Source organism: Rhyacophila brunnea, unplaced genomic scaffold (assembly GCF_057557595.1).
Source record: "Rhyacophila brunnea isolate RB1 unplaced genomic scaffold, BYU_Rbru_1.0 scaffold_3, whole genome shotgun sequence".
Classification (NCBI taxonomy): domain Eukaryota; kingdom Metazoa; phylum Arthropoda; class Insecta; order Trichoptera; family Rhyacophilidae; genus Rhyacophila; species Rhyacophila brunnea.
In genome coordinates, this window is record NW_028232965.1 from 50130332 (window position 1) to 50148326 (window position 17995).

General features: G+C 38.0%; 2 protein-coding genes across 3 annotated transcripts in view; both read left to right on the forward strand.

Annotated features, from left to right (window-relative positions):
• Positions 1-15663, forward strand: part of Dlg5 (MAGUK family member discs large 5) — a 35603-nt gene extending 19940 nt beyond the window's left edge. For both annotated transcript variants that reach the window (XM_085952947.1, XM_085952946.1), the window contains 12 exons: positions 117-313; positions 848-927; positions 1019-1161; positions 3822-4084; positions 5326-5399; positions 5993-6065; positions 6375-8383; positions 8807-9084; positions 11067-11302; positions 12197-12426; positions 14841-15060; positions 15415-15663. In XM_085952947.1, the coding sequence (XP_085809073.1) occupies positions 117-313; positions 848-927; positions 1019-1161; positions 3822-4084; positions 5326-5399; positions 5993-6065; positions 6375-8383; positions 8807-9084; positions 11067-11302; positions 12197-12426; positions 14841-15060; positions 15415-15521 (3910 nt within the window). In that variant the 3' untranslated portion in view covers positions 15522-15663. The remainder of the gene's footprint in view (positions 1-116; positions 314-847; positions 928-1018; positions 1162-3821; positions 4085-5325; positions 5400-5992; positions 6066-6374; positions 8384-8806; positions 9085-11066; positions 11303-12196; positions 12427-14840; positions 15061-15414) is intronic.
• On the forward strand, positions 15522-16551 carry LOC147068503 (uncharacterized; the record flags this gene model as incomplete). Its single annotated transcript, XM_085952995.1, has 1 exon — positions 15522-16551. A coding segment is annotated over one exon (882 nt), but the record flags the coding sequence as incomplete, so codon positions are not given.
• Positions 16552-17995: the final 1444 nt, after the last annotated feature.

Below are 17995 nucleotides of genomic sequence, written 5' to 3' on the forward strand. Positions count from 1 at the left end.
TAAATGCATTTACATTTATAATACAATGTATTTTCTCTTCTGTTAAAATGTTTAAATAAACAATAAATGCTATCATCAAATTACTGAAGGTCCTAATAGCGTATACTTTATTAAAGGGTTGCTGACTGCATTGTAGAGGGTATGGGTGTGGGGGTGATCGGGGGAGCTAGAGGTGTTTGGGAAACATTAAAAAATAGCAGCGGCGGAAGGGCGCGGCTCTTAGTCAAGAGGAAAAGAGTCCGATCTCGATGTCTCCACACCGCACAACTCAACAGGGCTAATGTTGCCGAACACGGCCTCACACTTGATCAAGGTTTGTTGGCATTTAAAGATGTAATACCTAGACGTTTGATTGAAAGCAACAAGTAAGGCGTGCCACTATCAATTTAGTTGCATACCTAAACTTTTTTCCTAATCAAAAAGTAAATTCTGACTCAATTAACAAAGATAATTCATTATCTATGTGTGCGCCAGTGCATTTAAGTTTCAACTAAATTACATAAATAAAGTTGTAATACGGTTGCGTCGAGTTTGTATGTATGTGCTCACTAAAATATTACTACTGTCCGACAAAAAGATTTAGGCAACAACCGAAAGTCGCTGGAATCGAAGAGCGATTAACTAAATAGGAGAGGCTTGTTAGTTCACAGTTTTAACACGTGGACAACTCGTCGATAACCGGAAGTCGTTGCAGTCAGTCGAAGTGCGGTTAAAAACAGGAGGGGCTTATTAATTCACAGTTTTAACACGTTGACAAGAAGATCTTGTTCGACAGTATATACCTTCATCCACTTTTCGTATACACCATTGTGTAGTTACTGATATATTTTTTTATATATTTATCTAGGTATCTACATTAGCAAGATATCTCCTGGAAGTTTAGCAGCCAAAGAAGGAAACCTGGCTATTGGCGATAGAGTTCTAAATGTAAGTATTGTGCATGTGATTGTATGTTTCTCAATACGTATTCAAATGTGTAATGAATCTATTTATGCCATGTATTTTTTTCTTTTACCAGATAAATAACAAGTCTATGGATGGATTGAAAAGTGCAGTAGACGCCATGATGATTTTAAACGATAGGCACTTTGATATGGTTACCATCACGACATTAAAAACCATCTCACATAGTGGTTCTACAAATAGTGACCTCTCAAATAGGTAAATCCATTACTTTTGTCGAATTAAAAACCCATTGTAATATTAATGGTACATTTATTCATATAATCAATATTATGGCATAACAGTGATTAGTTAATGTGCCACAATATACAATATAATTACAAGATCTCAATTAACTTTTTATATACAACGTTTTTAAATTTTCTGTTGAATTATGCTCAATATGCTCAAACTTGTACTTGATATGAAGTAAATAAAAAACAAACCAACAAAATATAGAATACTGAAATGTCATTTTGACATTTCATTTTGATTTCCATAGTAACGCACGTATATATTAATAATTTAATTGCTAGGACCACCTCTTAGCAACCAATAATAGTCTTTTACTTTTTACGAATTTTTCTGAAATAACTTTCCATACAAAACAGAATTAACTGAAAATGAATTCAATTCTACTTAAAGATGGCTAAAAGTATTAAAAGAATGCATTGACATCGTGTTCTGATATATTCTAAAAGTTTCAAATGTCTAGCTAGTTGGGAAGTTAGTTAAAAATCGATTGCAAGATTTGTACTGGACAAACAACCACCGGACAAACAAGAATTCAAGCTAATAAAAACGTTGGAAAAAGTCAAAGTACCTATACAATAATATAAATAATAAAGATAAAAAAAAAATGTTATAATGAAATCGATTAACCATTAAGCTGCGCAGATGTCATTTTTTCCATGTGCAGGAAGTAGGTGGGACTGATGTCGCAGATTGTGTTTATAGCGCTTGTATACGTTCTTGGATTTACTGTGAACAATAGTGTGTAAATTAAACTATCACGACAATAACTGTTTGCACACAAGTGCGACTGTCTCGCCAATTTCATTCTTCAAGTGCAAGCCAATGTGCTATTTGATAGGTTCGAACAGGTTATGAAAATCGGTAAATGTCAAGATGCTCTACGACGTGTAGTTTGTATTTTTTTCGGCAGGTTCACCACTGTCTTTGCACACGCGCATATGTCGCGCGGGTTGCAACTATCGCATGAAAATTTAGAAGCCGCTAAACTTTTCTTATCCATGAGTGTATTTGTAACTTGCACGATAATGCATGTTTACATTTGCATTTTGTTAATGGTCGCGACAATACGTACTGCCACCAGTAAATCCATGCACGTGTAAATGGGCTAGATCGCTCCTGTTGAATCGCCTTGAATCACTCGGAGATTCTTTTTCTTGTTTCTGTCCAAATTATCAAACCTTATAAGTAAGCATATAGTTACTAATGGCAAGACACATGAAACAGTAATCTAGTAAAGTAATAATTTGACACATCAACAAAAATCAAATAATTTATGAAAATCAGATCATCCTCAATGATGCTATCAAACATGCCAAACTGCACAATATACAGCATCATGCAATATCCAATACCAATGTAGGTTCTTTTATTGGGTATTCTGTAGATTTCAGAATTATAAGTGATATTAAGTGAATGAATTAAGTGATATTAAGTTTGTTGGAAACATGAAAATTAGGTAGTATAGAATAATTAATTGCAAATGAACCAATGACATTATTAATGGACGACGCACTCAGTACAGTAGCTACAAGTAAATTCGCCCATAGTGACATTTGCACGTGCATAGGTAGACGTCACGCAATATCCATTATGCGATATCACCAATGACATATTAAATGGACAACTCACTTCATACAGTTCACTTCAGAAATTGTGCATGAAAGTCATTCACAGATGTATAGGTAGATGTCACGTGACCATATGACGTATCCATTTCCATTATGCGATACAAGCTTCGAGAATTTATAGTAATATAACCTTTATTGTAATGGCGTATTAGTGTCATGACTCATTGCGTTAGAAACAGATTCTCGGTTACTTACGACTTCTCGGAGATTAGACGCAAGTGAGCCCAGCGTATCACAGGCGACTGTCCAATGGTTTCTGTCATTCAATTGCGTTGAATAAACATTATCTTTAAATGGCATTTTATAAATAATAAATAATACTAACACATGAAAAGTGATATCCCATCTTTCTTGGAGTGTTTAGTAGATTTTTTTTACAATTTTTAACTAGGCACATTGGCATTTTGTAACACAATAATAACAGTGGAGTCGAAACCTGACAGTCAGAAATTTTGTATGGGCAGACCCAGCGGTGTCGCCAGACCGCTTGCAAGCAGAATGTTCATTTGAGCGTAGGATACCGATATTAAAATATGAATTTCGCCATCCGGCAGACCCGACACAAAGTGAGTGTCATTTTATTTTCTAGATGCTTCGTCCATATTAATGTCATTGGATATCACGCATCGGGAATTTATAGCAATATCACCTTTATTGTAACGGCGTTAGAACAGTGTTTCTAGTATCAATGTTCGTTTGAGCGAACCTGTTCGAACCGAACCATTTGGCAGACTTGGCAAAAAGTTTCGGGAATTCATAGCAATGTCACCTTTATTGTAATGGCATCAGAACAGATTATGCCATTCGGCAGACCCGACAAAAAAAGTGAGTGTCATTTTTTTTTCTAGATGCTTCGTCCATATTAATATCATTGAAATGAACCCACAAAAAATAGAAAAATGTTTCTTCGATGGAGACGGCATTTTTATTGTCATATGGTGTTAACGGAAATTTAATATATTGTAATAAAACATTTTTTTTATTATTATTTAATAGATTTTCCCCTGTGAAAGAATCATTGTCAAAAAACTCCTATTCAATATCCCATCACACGGGCAAGATGGTGAACAGATGCTCACAGACAGAAGACCCTTTCTGTCAGTATATTCATCCGGGCGGAGAACAGAAGGTTGCCGCCTCACACCATTTTGAGAGCCCAATGGGGGATTTTGACAGGCGATACGTGTATAAAGTGACTACTGGCAACCCAACCAAATCACATGAAAAGAGCCATTCGACATCCGGAAACCACGAGAGAGGTATACATAATAGATTCTTTAAATACTTCTAGTGAATGATCCTGAATTAAATCCATTTAAGGTGAATACTAAGTAAATTATGTGTATGGTTATTAACCCCTTGATGGCTGCGCGGCTTAAGCGTTGGCCTATAGTATCGAGGGTCCCAGGTTCGAATCCTGGGTCTGGCAAGTAGACATATTGTTTTTCAATTTGTGCATGAGTCAGGGTATGGACCTAATAGGTTGAGCAAGTGGCTAACATCCATTTCTCGTAAAAAACAAAATCTGTTAATACAAACCTCTACTCTGTGGAGGCCCATATGATGATTAGGATCGGACATGGAAAAAAAAAAAAAAAAAACGTAGCGGCTTGCATAAACTGATTATTTAAAATAATACAAATAAATAGGTGTACATAGATATACATTTTTTAATAAATATATATATTTTTTTTTCTTTCAAAAAAGGGTTTCTCAGCTAATGGAATTGAAAATCCAAGTCAATGGAAAAAAGAAGCTAATGTATAAATGAGTCGCTTAGTCGCCAAACCTGCTCTGGGCGATTTTTCAATAAATTAGTTTTGAATGTACGTATGTGCAATATTGATAGGTCTACCAGCCAATCGAGGTGCGAGTTTTAAATTCCGCTCTGTTTTGTCAAAAAATCAAAATGAACATTGACTTGAGTCGCCAAATCTGCTGTAGGATGAATAACAAAGCGGTTACTAAATCCGCTCTACATAGCTGAACAATCATATGTCGCGATTCAAACCATGATTTTTATCCAAACATCACCACTACTAGCATTAACATCATCGTAAATGCACGAAACAGTTTTTCGTGTTATACTCGAAACTCAAAAATACCTCCAGAGCGGGTTTAGCAACTAAGCGACTCAAATTAACCAGTTGTGTTTGACGCACAAAAATGTTACCATAAGTATTGATTTGCAGACATATCGGTTTTCAAAATAGACACCTTATATAATGACATTTTAATGTGAAGTTTTCCGATGGTGAACTAGTGCCAGAGTACCCATATTTGAAATCGTGGGTACCCGTTCAATCTCTGCGTCTAGCAAAAGTCACATGTTATTTCAATATATATTTAATCCAGAATAAAGACTCATTTGCTTGGGCGAATGGTTGGCATCCATTCCTCGTCAAAAGTCCGTTATTATACCCTTAACTCTGTGGATGCCCATATTATACTCTGCTTGGATTTCAAGTGGTAATAATTTTTTTTTTCACCTAATTTGCAGGGACGTGGGACATGATTCTGGGTAAAATTGAAGCTGTTACAGGAAGAAGCAAATCCAAAGATAAACAAAACCGAGTATGTTCAAGTTTTCAATGCTTTGTCATAATATACTTATTATTATAATGCCCAAATATAATGTGATGTTTTATATCCTAAATTATGTTTATGTAAAATGCATTTAAGTTAAAATCATTACCTACTTACCTACCACGCCTCTCCCAACATGTTCTTCCATTTAGTAATATGCCTAGCTGAGGCGTGGATCATTTAGAATTTAGATGATGCGGTTGAAAGTGTTGCCATCTATTGTACGACAACATCTTCTTGGCTACGCTTCTAGGCGCTGCTGTCTACTAAATGGGAGGAGCTTGTTAGTTTATAATGGAATTCCGGGTAAAAATGGGCGGAGCATGTTAGTTCACAGTTTTAACACGTAGCCAAAAAGATGTTGTCGTACTATAGATCTATTGATCTTTGATATTTTTGTCATGAAAGTAGAAAAATATTTTTTTTATCAAATAAACTATTTGTATTCCAGCAAAGTGATTTTGCAGAATGTTCCCTATCCAAAGTATGAGTATAGATTGCATTATAATATTAAGACTAATACAGTATATGGCAGGTTTGATGTATGTTTCTTCATTAATTTGTTTATGTATGTATTTCAGCAAAGTGCTGTGCCAGAGAGTGATGCTATTGCTGAATTGGATTCAGTTATAGATAGCTATCATGGAAAAACAAGTAAGTCAAACTGTGATTGAGTTTAATTACATACATTTTTTTTGTCTATCAACATCACACTTCATAATACAGCATACTTGAATACATTATCTCAGTAACTAATGCATAATAGAGACAGATTAATATACGATTATGTATGAATATTAATTCTCAGGTGGAATTACATTTAGTGCATGAGTAAATGAGATATTATATTGTATTAAAAATTCGATTGAAGCTTCATAAAGCATTTTTTGTTCATTACTTATACTAAATCGATAGCAGTTTGGAGTTTCAATAAATAAATTGTTTGTATTTTTGTGTTTCCAGGCAGTAAAGAGTCTTCAGGTGGCGGAGTTCTAAAACGGTCAAAGCGTCGCAGTAAAGACAACTCATCTCAGAGTGCGAGTGAATCGGCAAAAAATAACGGAGGCACGTGGCCCAGGGCCAGATCCAATGTGATCTTCCAGCAGAACCCCACCGGCACCATCGTGCAGCCCCGCTCCAAAAAGGAGAGGCCCGCCCTCTCCGTCCTTCTTAGTCCACCTACCAAACTGCAGCAGTCAGAGCAGCAGTGGTGCAACAGGAACTCCAACCCCATCCCCCTCAGCCACCTCCCTCTCCCTCTAGCCCAAGCCTCCACCCCCTCACGCCACTCCGTCTACAAATCCATCGAGTCCGCACCCGATCCTTCCGGCTTGCGGATGCATTTTCCCAAGCCCTCCCTGTCGGGTCGTGCCCAGTACGGCCCCTCCAATTTCGTCAACTTTGAGAAGCCCAGGAGCTCGGACAAGGAGAAGCGCGGCATGCCTGACTTCGCTGAGCGCGATATTGTCCCTGACCGTCTCAGCCGGAATCTGAATCCCTCCGACGATTCCCTGGACTACCAGGCCGTAGCCGACGGGAAGAGCCCCGACTCGCTTGACTTCATGGGGAACTCCGGGAAAGGCCCCGGATCTCTAGAGTTCACGGCCCCCGTACCCTCTCTCTCCAAAAATCTCACCTCCTTTGAGTTCTCACTCAAGCACCCCGACTACTATACGCCGAAAAAGTCCTCCTCGAAGACAGTCAGCAAGTATCCATCGGACAGTGAGAGTCTCGGGCCTGATGGCCAGCCGGGTGGTCCCGTGTCCGGCCTAGCAGGTACCCTGCCCTCTCATTCCCGGATCCAGTCACAGCTGTACCGGGCGGTTCCCCCGTATGTGAATCCGCACCCCCACCACCTGCCCCCTGTCAGGTACCCTAACCCCTCTGGGCCTGCCCCACCTATGACTCAGAGCCGGTCCGGAGAAAGCATCGGCGCAGGGTATGAGTGTGCGGCCTTCGGTTCCCATTCCCACAATGCGTCGGAGATCCAGGCAGGTGCGCGCGCCCCCCGCGGGAACCCATCGGGGGACCATTACCACCGCGGCTACGAGGGTGGGACGTTCCCGCGGAAGAAAGAAAATCAAAGATTCAGGATCCCCTCCAACCCGAGTGTGACTTCAAAAAACTCGGCGGGCAAGGTGAGTACCGGCTCTATCGAACGCGGCTCCGAGAGGGGCTCGCCCATGCCCACGTTCCACGTTGAAGTTCTGAGCCCCGGGCGGGGTGCGCGAGCCAAGCGTCTTCCGCACGCCAATACCCGAAACTCGGCGCCCGAGTATTGCGGCTTCGGCTGGCACCGGCCCCTTCCGGGCGAGCTGCGTCGAGTGCACATTGACAAAAGCCAGCAGCCGTTGGGTATACAGATCTCATGCCCGCCTGAGAGCGGTGGGGTCTTCGTCTCCACCGTCAACGAGCACTCGCTGGCCAGCCAGGTGGGGCTGCAGGTGGGTGACCAGCTGCTAGAGGTGTGCGGCATCAACATGCGTTCTGCTACCTACAAGTTGGCCGCCAACGTGCTGCGCCAGTGCGGGAACTCTATCACTATGCTTGTACAGTACAGCCCCGACAAATATAGTGAGCCAGATGGTGCCGCCGGCTCCTCCGACGAACCCTCCGCTGACGAGGGTTCTGCTTCTGGCTCCCCCACCCCTCGCAACTCTCCTGGCCCCCAGCGTTCCTTGCGATCTGAACCCCCGTTACCTGACACTGATCCCGATCGCCGTCCACCCGCTGCCGAGGAGCCCTCCGAGCCCCGTTTCCTACTCATTGAGATGCGCAAGAGCTCCGACCTTGGCATCAGCCTGGTCGGGGGCAATGCTGTCGGCATTTTTGTTCACAGTGTCCGCATGGACTCTCCTGCCTACGATGCCGGCCTCCGCACCGGTGATCAGATCCTGGAGTACAACAGCGCCGATTTGCGCCGTGCCACCGCTGAGCAGGCTGCGTTGGAACTGGCCAAACCCGCCGATAAGGTAATATTAGGTTTCATTAATGTCATAATTATATTGCGAGTCATAATTTAATGGAAACGAAAGTTTACTCAGATTCTTTCCATCTAATAATATACTTTTGATTTTTTAATTGATGTAGTTTTTTTTATCAATTACTTTTAACACTACAACGGGCAATGTGGCCCAATGATAGTGGTGTAGTGAAATACCCAAAGAAAATCATATAAATTTAATGTATTGTGACCTACCCAAGAATTGAACCCAGAGCCCCCAAATGAAAGGCTAATGCCTTGTGCACTGGACTAAGAGGGCAGCCAACATGTTCAATAGTACTCTCTTGAAAAATAGTAAAATGTATTCACACATGTTTGAATTAATGAAGTTTTATTACATAAATACCAGTTCAATTACAATAAATTGATATTTTATTTATGTTTATCCCAGGTAAGCGTTTTGGCCAGGCTGGATTTGCAACGGTACCATGAAATAAAAGACAAGCCGGGAGACGCCTTCTTTGTTAGAGCGGGCTTTGACCGAAGCCTCAATCTGGGCTCGAGCGGAGTGGATCCCCAGTTCGACGCCTACTCGCTCTGGTTCCGAAGAGACGAAGTCATCTTTGTGGATAATACCCTCTTCAACGGTGCACCAGGCCTCTGGAGAGCCTGGCAGCTCGACCAAAAGGGAAACAAGCAGCAGTGGGGAACTATACCCAGCAAATTCAAGTATGGATACATTCTATTTCATTGTACCCGCTTCTAGGGGTTGGATTTTTGAACCATAGAGTTAAAAGTGAGCAGAAGTGGGTTGTTTTCCAGCACTATGGTCATACCATCTGAATCTGCAATATTGCGTAGATCTACCAATGTTTTTGCACAACAGATAATCCCCGTTTTATGTTTTCTTAAATGATATGTACAGGTAACCCTCGCGGGGGAATGCGTTTTGGACATAGCCGCGATAAATGAAATATCGCGATCAACAGGAGATTTGAAAAACAAAACAATTTAACATAATATGACAATGCTTTTTTAATAAACTAATTACAAAATAAACGTCATACGAAAATTAAAAGTAATATAACTTTGCGATAAACTGAAAAAAATAACATTTCTTCCAAATTACTAAACAGAATTTACATATTTTACCCTACTTGTACCTTGTAATTGTATACTTGGTTGACTTAATATTATAATATTGGACAATAACTTTCAAACAAGTTCATCCTACGCCTATGTGGAATCATGCCCACTCATTATAATGAATCCTGGCAGTTTGCAAATGTCATGAACGAGGGTTACCTGCACTTCACTTAAAGTGGACCTAATAGGTTGAGCAAGTGGCTGACATCCATTTCGCGTAAAAACAAAATCTGTTGATACAAACCTCCATTCTGTGGAGGCCCATATTATGATCGGGAAAAAAAAAAATTTAGGCTATTACATTTTTTTGCTTTGTTGCTTGATTTAGATTATGTTGTTATACTGTCATCTAAATTAATATGCAATATATTTGCTGAATAGGTCATTTATGGGACAACCACAGTCTAGAAAATAATTCACATTTATTTACAGCGACGTTCAAAAATACACCCCTGATGACAGCCATAAGCCAGCCATTATTCAAATATTCCAAAATGGATCAGAAAGAAAGAACATGGTAAAGACACAAGACCTCCCAAATACTAGATTGATAGGCTAAAGGCTTGGCTCCTGAAATGGAAACATGCACTGAAATCACGTTTTTGTTACCTATGAACTTTTTTCTTTAAAAACTGCCTAGAAATGGGACCTTAGGTTGAAAAAAAAACCGTTCTATAAAAGAGACAGTTGTTCTGTATGAAAGCGAAGCTGATATTGAATATGATTAAATTAGTCACAAGTGAATTCGCATTTTTGGTTTATTTGTAACAAGTTTCGAGGTTTATTTTACAGGGCCCCATTGCGATACAAATATCTTGTATTGGTTCAGTTAGTTGGCAGTGAGTAACATAAAAAACTTTTTAGTAAGTGTGTATTGTTTAACAGAATGTGGAAGAAAACCTTCTTGTATAGAGATGGAGCCTAAAAATGTAATTGAGGCAAAAAGTACTCTTCCACTACTCTTTATACAAACTCTTAAATGTCTTAGATTTAAAAAAAAAAAACTAAAATTACAGAAGGCTCTATATGGAAGTAGATTGGACAACTTTGGTAAAATCAAAAAAACAGTTCAGCGCATTTATTCTATTTTCGAAGCATTAACACTTATTGTAACAATTATGATAAGTTAGCCGTCTAAACAGTCAAAACTGTCTATCTCGCTCTAAAATTTAGCATAGCCAAGAGAGGTGCTGTTAAAACATAGCACTTATTGTAACGATTACAACTAACTTATTGTAATACGATACAAACCTACCCTAGATAGCTGACGCAGCAGCCGAAAGCAGTCTTGTATAAAGAATAGACGTGCTGAAATGAGTAATCAAAGCAAGGGTGTAAAATAAAAAATGTAAATAAATTGACTGTTGTAACTCCCAATATAATATGTATTGTATAAAATAAAACAATAGTGTAAATGTTCAGAAATCGCCATCAAGTGTTTCAAGATACAAAGATTTCATTAGGCTGCCTGGTTATTAGTCCAAAATTTCGTGTGACAGTAATAGCACTGTAGTGGTGAGTTCATTTCACATCACATTTAACGAATATTTCTTGTATTCTTGCAGAGTCGAAGAGTTGCTACGTCGTTCTGTTGGGTCACTAGAAGGCACAGAGAGTGGACAAAATCAAAGCAGGCGGGGTTACACGCCGACTCGCAGATCTTTTTTCCGCCGCAAAAAGGACCGGGACCCCAAAGAATTGGCGTCTTTCTCTAACACTAATCTGGGTTGGTGGAGCGACTCTGGCAATCTCAATGAAGATCTTCCTCTCTGTTCATATCAAAGGGTAGAGAGGTTGCATTGTAAGTTAAAAACAATTGTTATATTTTCATCCGACACATTTGAATATTTTTGATGTAAATAATATGAATATACATAATTTGAAAACATCTCATGCACACACTAGAAAAAATCATTTTGTAGAAAAAAATACGACACCCAATGGGACCCGTAGAAGAAATTGTTTAGTAAATAATATTATCGTCTCTGTTCTGGCAGAACACACTAACTGGAGAATACTAGTTTTGAGTAATTTGACTTTGAAGTTGTTAAAATGTATGAAATAATGGTCTATCATGTGAGTTTATTAAGTAATCGTAAAAAGGATGACTTTAAAATAAAGACTGTTTATTTATTAAGAAGGTTTCCAGACGGTAAAGCTTGAAATAAGGAACATTTTGGTACTAACTGTAATATGTAATTTTTTCGAATTAGTGTTTTTTGCCAGAACAGTGATGTTATGTTCTGATGGATTTAAGTTTTGTGTTAGTATAATATAGTATTCCATTTGAGTGGTTTTTTGCGACCCGGGTTTCGCCTTTTGGCATCTTCAGGCGCAGTGTATACTTACCAAAGGCAAACACACTGACAATGAACACTCTTAACTCTAACTTATATAATAAATTAATACAATAAAGTAGGTAAAAACTCCATTACAGACCTACAAACTTATTTGAAGAATGAGATGGGGGAGCCATTGTCGAAAACTACCCAATCAAGACTCGTAACTAGACAAAATCTGACATTCAAATGAAATTTTTAAAATCTCTGCTCTTTTATGCACATATCTATGTCCCTGACCCTTGATTCCTTATTTTACCCTACATATATATAGCGTTATAAATTTGTTATTTTGGTTATAGGATGTGGTTGCGGCCGTATACCTTTATGTATATAAAATCATTGTTTTATTTCAGATCCCGCTCATAGGCCAGTGGTAGTATTAGGTCCTCTATGGGAATGCGTCGTGGAAAAGGTGGTCACAGATTTCCCCAACGAGTTCAGCCGAGCTACACCAGAATTGATTCAACTCACCGGCCCCTCACTCGACAGGGCCCTTTCTCAGGGAAAATATTTAGAGCCCAGAAAGCGAGGGAACTATTTAGAATGCATTGCATTGCAATCGATAAAGGATGCCTGTGATAGGGTAAATAGCATGTTGATTTTTCCTCTCCTCGGTGTTAGAAGTTATCACTCTCAATAATAACAAAAGTGTAAGAATAGTCGCTCGTGATGGCCGAGCGGTTTACGCGTCGGCTTATAATGTCGTGGGTCCATGGTTCGAGTCATGGGTCTGGCATATTGTTTTTCCAATTTGTGTTTGGAGTCAGAGTATGGACCTACATACTAGGTTGAGCAAGTGGCTAATATCCATTTCTCGTGAAAGCAAAAATCTGTTAAGGGGGGACATGCTCGTCGAAGGTCAAAATTGAGTTTTTATTGTATATTCAAACCATGATCCTGGACACTCCTTAAACGTTGTAGATGATCTATTTATATAATTTTGAAGCCTTATTATCCTTTATAGTTGTTTTAAACATTTGATGACTGCATGAAGTATTTTTGTTACATAAAATAGTATTCTTTTAAACCTCTCGCTCTAATGTTTTAGAATATAGTCATATTTCGGTACATAACTGTGCAGTGGTGTTAAGATTTTTTACATTTATTAATTTTTAAACGCATTTATAAAACCATTAGCATAATTTATTACGAGATAATTTTTGTAAAATATTCACGATAAAAAATTATATTGATAATCTCTGTGATCCCAAATTTGACAAGAATTAGGCATTTTATTATTCAAAAAATCGGCAAGATTAACACATTTCAAGACAATTCTAAAGATATTTATTATAAGCTATGTCTTTGACCATTCAAGTGTGATAAACATCTTATGAATAATGATTGCTTTATAATAATTATTGACCTAAGAATAAGGTAGTGTTTTTTTGAAATACGCCATTTCTTTTGTCATTCCCCAGTGGTTAAGCTACAACATACGGCCGTAGCCATAAATTGACAAACTATAATTGAAGTAGGGAGTAAAATGATATTGACGCGCGTGTTTGAACATGTACCGTTTAAAAAAAAATAAAAATAAATTCGGTTAGGTACATGTTCAAACACGCGCGTTAACATAATTTTACTCCCTACTTTAATTATAGTTCGTCATTTTATGGCTACGGCCGTATGTTGTAGCTTAACCACTAGAGAATGACAAAAGAAATGGCGTATTTCAAAAAAACACTACCTTATTCTTAGGTCAATAATTATTATAAAGCAATCATTATTCATAAGATTTTTATCACACTTGAATGGTCAAAGACATAGCTTATAATAAATATCTTTAGATTCATCTTCAAATGTGTTAATCTTGCCGATTTTTTAAATAATAAAATGCCTAATTCTTGTCAAATTTGGGATCACAGAGATTATCAAAATAATTTTTTATCGTGAATAATTTACAAAAATTATCTCGTAATAAATTATACTAATGGTTTTATAAATGCGTTTAAAAATTAATAAATGTAAAAAATCTTAACACCACTGCACAGTTCTGTACCGAAATATGACTATATTCTAAAACATTAGAGCGAGAGGTTTAAAAGAATACTATTTTATGTAACAAAAATACTTCATGCAGTCATCAAATGTTTAAAATAACTATAAAGGATAATAAGGCTTCAAAATTATATAAATAGATCATCTACAACGTTTAAGGAGTGTCCAGGATCATGGTTTGAAAATACAATAAAAACTCAATTTTGACCTTCGACGAGCATGTCCCCCCTTAATACAAACGTCCACTCTGTGGAGGCCCATATGATCCTATTAGGATCGGATATGGTCGAAAGAAAAAAGAAGAACAGTAACATCATAATTTAACCTTGAATATGCGCAAATGCGATTTCTTGTAGTGCGCATGGATAAGACAGGACGAAATTGATTAATGTTGCAGTTTTTATTTCCAGCTTCGCTTATGTAAAGTCTATTGCATCGCTTTCCTCGCTCGGCAACACTCTCAAGTATTACTTATTTTCTGTCAAATTTTATGAACTTCTCGTTAATGTGGGTATATTATGTGCAGTGGCAAAAACTTGATATTAAGCGATTATTTAATGTTTAATATTTTACATACAAGAATTTTCGAATTGTAATAACTACAAGGCAACATGGAATTGATTTATTATTACATAGACATAGTCGGAGTGCCACTGAGCGAGAGAAAGTTATGCAATAGGCTTGATGTAAGTACAGTCCAGAATAGCAACTGTAATAATGATCACATTCGTACTAGAATACATCTTTCAATCAATTTGCGTATGTTTAACGTTAAATTGTTTCACTGTAGGTACACAGTGATACTTTTTAATACAAATATTTCGAGTTAAGTCGAATATGATTATGAAGAAATTGCCACATATTCTCGGTGTTGCTATAATTCTGCAGGTGTAGTATAAAACGTTGATCATTGTCTAAGTGTGTATTGTTTTCCTTTTCGTTTGTTATATGTAATAATATTTTCTTTATCAGTGATGGGACTTTGTTTATTTGTAGGGTATGCATTGCATCCTGGACGTCAGTGTTGCGTCAATTGAGAAGTTGCACAAACAACAAATTTATCCGATTGTGCTTCTCATCAAATTCAAATCGACGAAGCAAATCAAAGAAATTAAAGACACCAGATACCCAATGGAAAAGGTGTCGGCGAAAGCGGCCAAAGAGATGTACGAACATGCCCTCAAATTGGAAACTGAATACAGACAATACGTCTCCGGTAAATAATGATTTGTCTCCTCTCTTTATTTTAAGTTATACCGTCTGAAAATATTGATTAAGTAATATGTCAAGAAGTGTCAATTATTTTTCTCTGGCATGCTTCAGTATGTCCAAAGACGTGGAAGAGACATTTTTCTATAGAGACGGAGCCTAAATATATGTTGAAGAAATATTACTATGGCTAATGATTAAAGTCAGATTCACACAAATCAGTCGTTTCCATAAATTATTATATGTGCAGATATCGTTTGGTTATGAAGTGACATAAAATTGCACAAAAACAATATGTTAAAAATGTACATTAAGTGTGGTTATCACATTCTTTCGACTTTATTTTTCTGATTTTTTCTAGCTGTTATACCTGCGGGAGCCAACATCGCGTACATGTGCACCCAATTGAAAGCGGCGGTGGATGAAGAGCAGACTAAAACGCTGTGGGCGCCCTCGCAGCAGACCTGACCCCTGCCTCCCACCCCCCGACCCCCGTCTGACTCTTCCTTCCCCATCTCTATCGCCTCCACCCCCAAGTCGCCCCACTCCGGATCCAAGTCTGTCACCTTTTCCAACTGCGCCTCTCGTCAGTTCCCTTCACAGCCGTACCCCTCCGATCCGGATGTCACTTACCACTCGGATCCCGGAGTCGCCGACTTTTCCGCCAGATCTCCGAAAGAGGCCGTGTCATATTCCGAGAGGCCGGCCAGAGAACGGGATAAAACCCCTGGATATTATTCTGAACCCGATGCCAAATATTTCGAGATTGATTATGATTTTTTGAAGCGGCTGAGTGCTCTCGCCGAAAAAGACCTGGAAAGGAGGCGCAGGGCCAAGAGGGCGCGTTCCGCCGGCAAGGCTCGCGCTAGGAAGGCTTCAGACGGAAATGATTCGTCCCTCTACGAGAAGCTCGTCGACAGCTATGTTATCGAAAACGAAAGTGATGCGTCCAAATATTCCGAGAGGCGATCGCTAGACCGGTATGAGAGCGCCCGCAGAAACAGCGACCGGAAGCGCAGTGCCGATTGGAGCGTGCCGCTGGATCGTTTGGGCGACGGGCGCCGCTCAGACAAGAGCGCCCCACCCTCCCGGAGAAGTTCCGTCCACTCGGCTAAGTCGGTGTCCTTTGTGGACAATCCGCAGCCCGAGAGCCCAAGCAACTACACGGGGAAGAGCTTTACCAACGACCTGAAGCGCTTTCTGCTCAAGCCGTCCTCCTCCAGATTCAGCCTCAAGGACAAGTTCCTGGTGGGGCTTCGTATCTCGTGTGACGAGCGTGACCGCGATAGGCCACGGCGCCGCCGCGCCCCATCCCTCGGCCTAATCAAGGGCCTCTGGAAATCTCTGTGAGCGCTGCGTATCCGCACGCCTTTCGGTCCATACTTTTTTAACAGTTTTACTATATTTTTTAGAACTCTGTATTTTTATGATCTGATAGTCGTCGGAGAGACGTATAAAAATTTATTATTAACATTTTGAACCTCTTGGATTTTTCCAATTGTATTTATTCGATGTTCGACATGTATATTTTAATGTAAAAATAATTATTTCTAAACCTAATCCTGTCGAATGTTTTTGTGATTTTCTCTTTTCGATTTTGCATCGAATTTTATATAAATAAAAAACTTACACACATTGAAAGTTCTGAAAGGTACTGATTGAAAATATGGATTTATTGTGATTGTTTTTTTTTTTTTATACAATAGTATCTTAATACCCTCTGTAATCTATACGAATGAGGATGGATGAATGTTGCATGAATGTTTTTTTGCCTGGGAATTTCATGCCGCATGATATGAAATACAATGGACTGGTAGTAATGTAAGAGTAAACTGATGCAATGAATCAACCTTTCACTAATAATTCACTAATATTTTATGTGTTCATCTGTATCTATACATAGACTATATCTCATGTTTTTTTTAACAATAGTCGTTCCGTTTTCTTTTTTTACAAAGACATTGTAGATAGTTGAAGAATTAATTATCGGTTTATATTGTATAGCAGGAATCATCTATATATTATTAATACTTAATTTCGATTTAGACATCATTGACCAAAGTTCTTTAATACGTCGAGTAAGGTTTGGTTTTTAATAAATTTTACACTGCATTCATTTCATTGAATGTGTACTTTACACTTTAGTTAATTAATATAAATCGAAATGGCTGTTTTTGAATTTGACAGCTGTCAGCGATACGCGGTCTGTACTGATTCAAACAATGCCTGCCAGTGTACAATTTTATACAAACCATATCTTTGGACTAATAATTTTCTAGAGTTTAAATATGGCAATATTAAAATTATGAAATTGAATGTAACATATCAGTTTTCTGATATATAAAATAATAGATAAGAGCCTAGAATGTGAACTATGAAGACTTATCAATATAATTATTACGGCACTAAGTGAAAGAATAATTATTTTTCTTCAAAGTTTTTGCAATTTGTCAATATTGTATAATAGTTTATCATATCCAGTGAACTAAATGTGTAATTCAATAATAGTATAATTAATAAAACCGTCTCTTTTTATTAAACATTACTCATGTGATGTTCTTTACGTGTCTTTTGTAATATGAAAGTATATATATGTAATCATTTTTTCTATATATTTAAAATGCACCGGATGATTCTTTTCCATATTGGAGGATGCATATTCATAAATAATGATCAGTGTTTTAATACTTAGAGTTATATTATAATTGTACGATGCTGATCTTTTTTAAAAATAAGTTTTATATTTTATACGTTTTGCTTGATTGAGCTCAAGAAATGTGAATGTTAGTTTAAATTTAAATTAAGTTATTATTGTTCAATATTGAAAAAAATATTCAGTAATCTGTTAAAATATTTCTAATTTTATTTTGTTGGTTTTGGTTAAAGATAAACGAGCCTTGATTTCTTATTCATCGCCTGCCTATACAGAATCTGTACTTCTT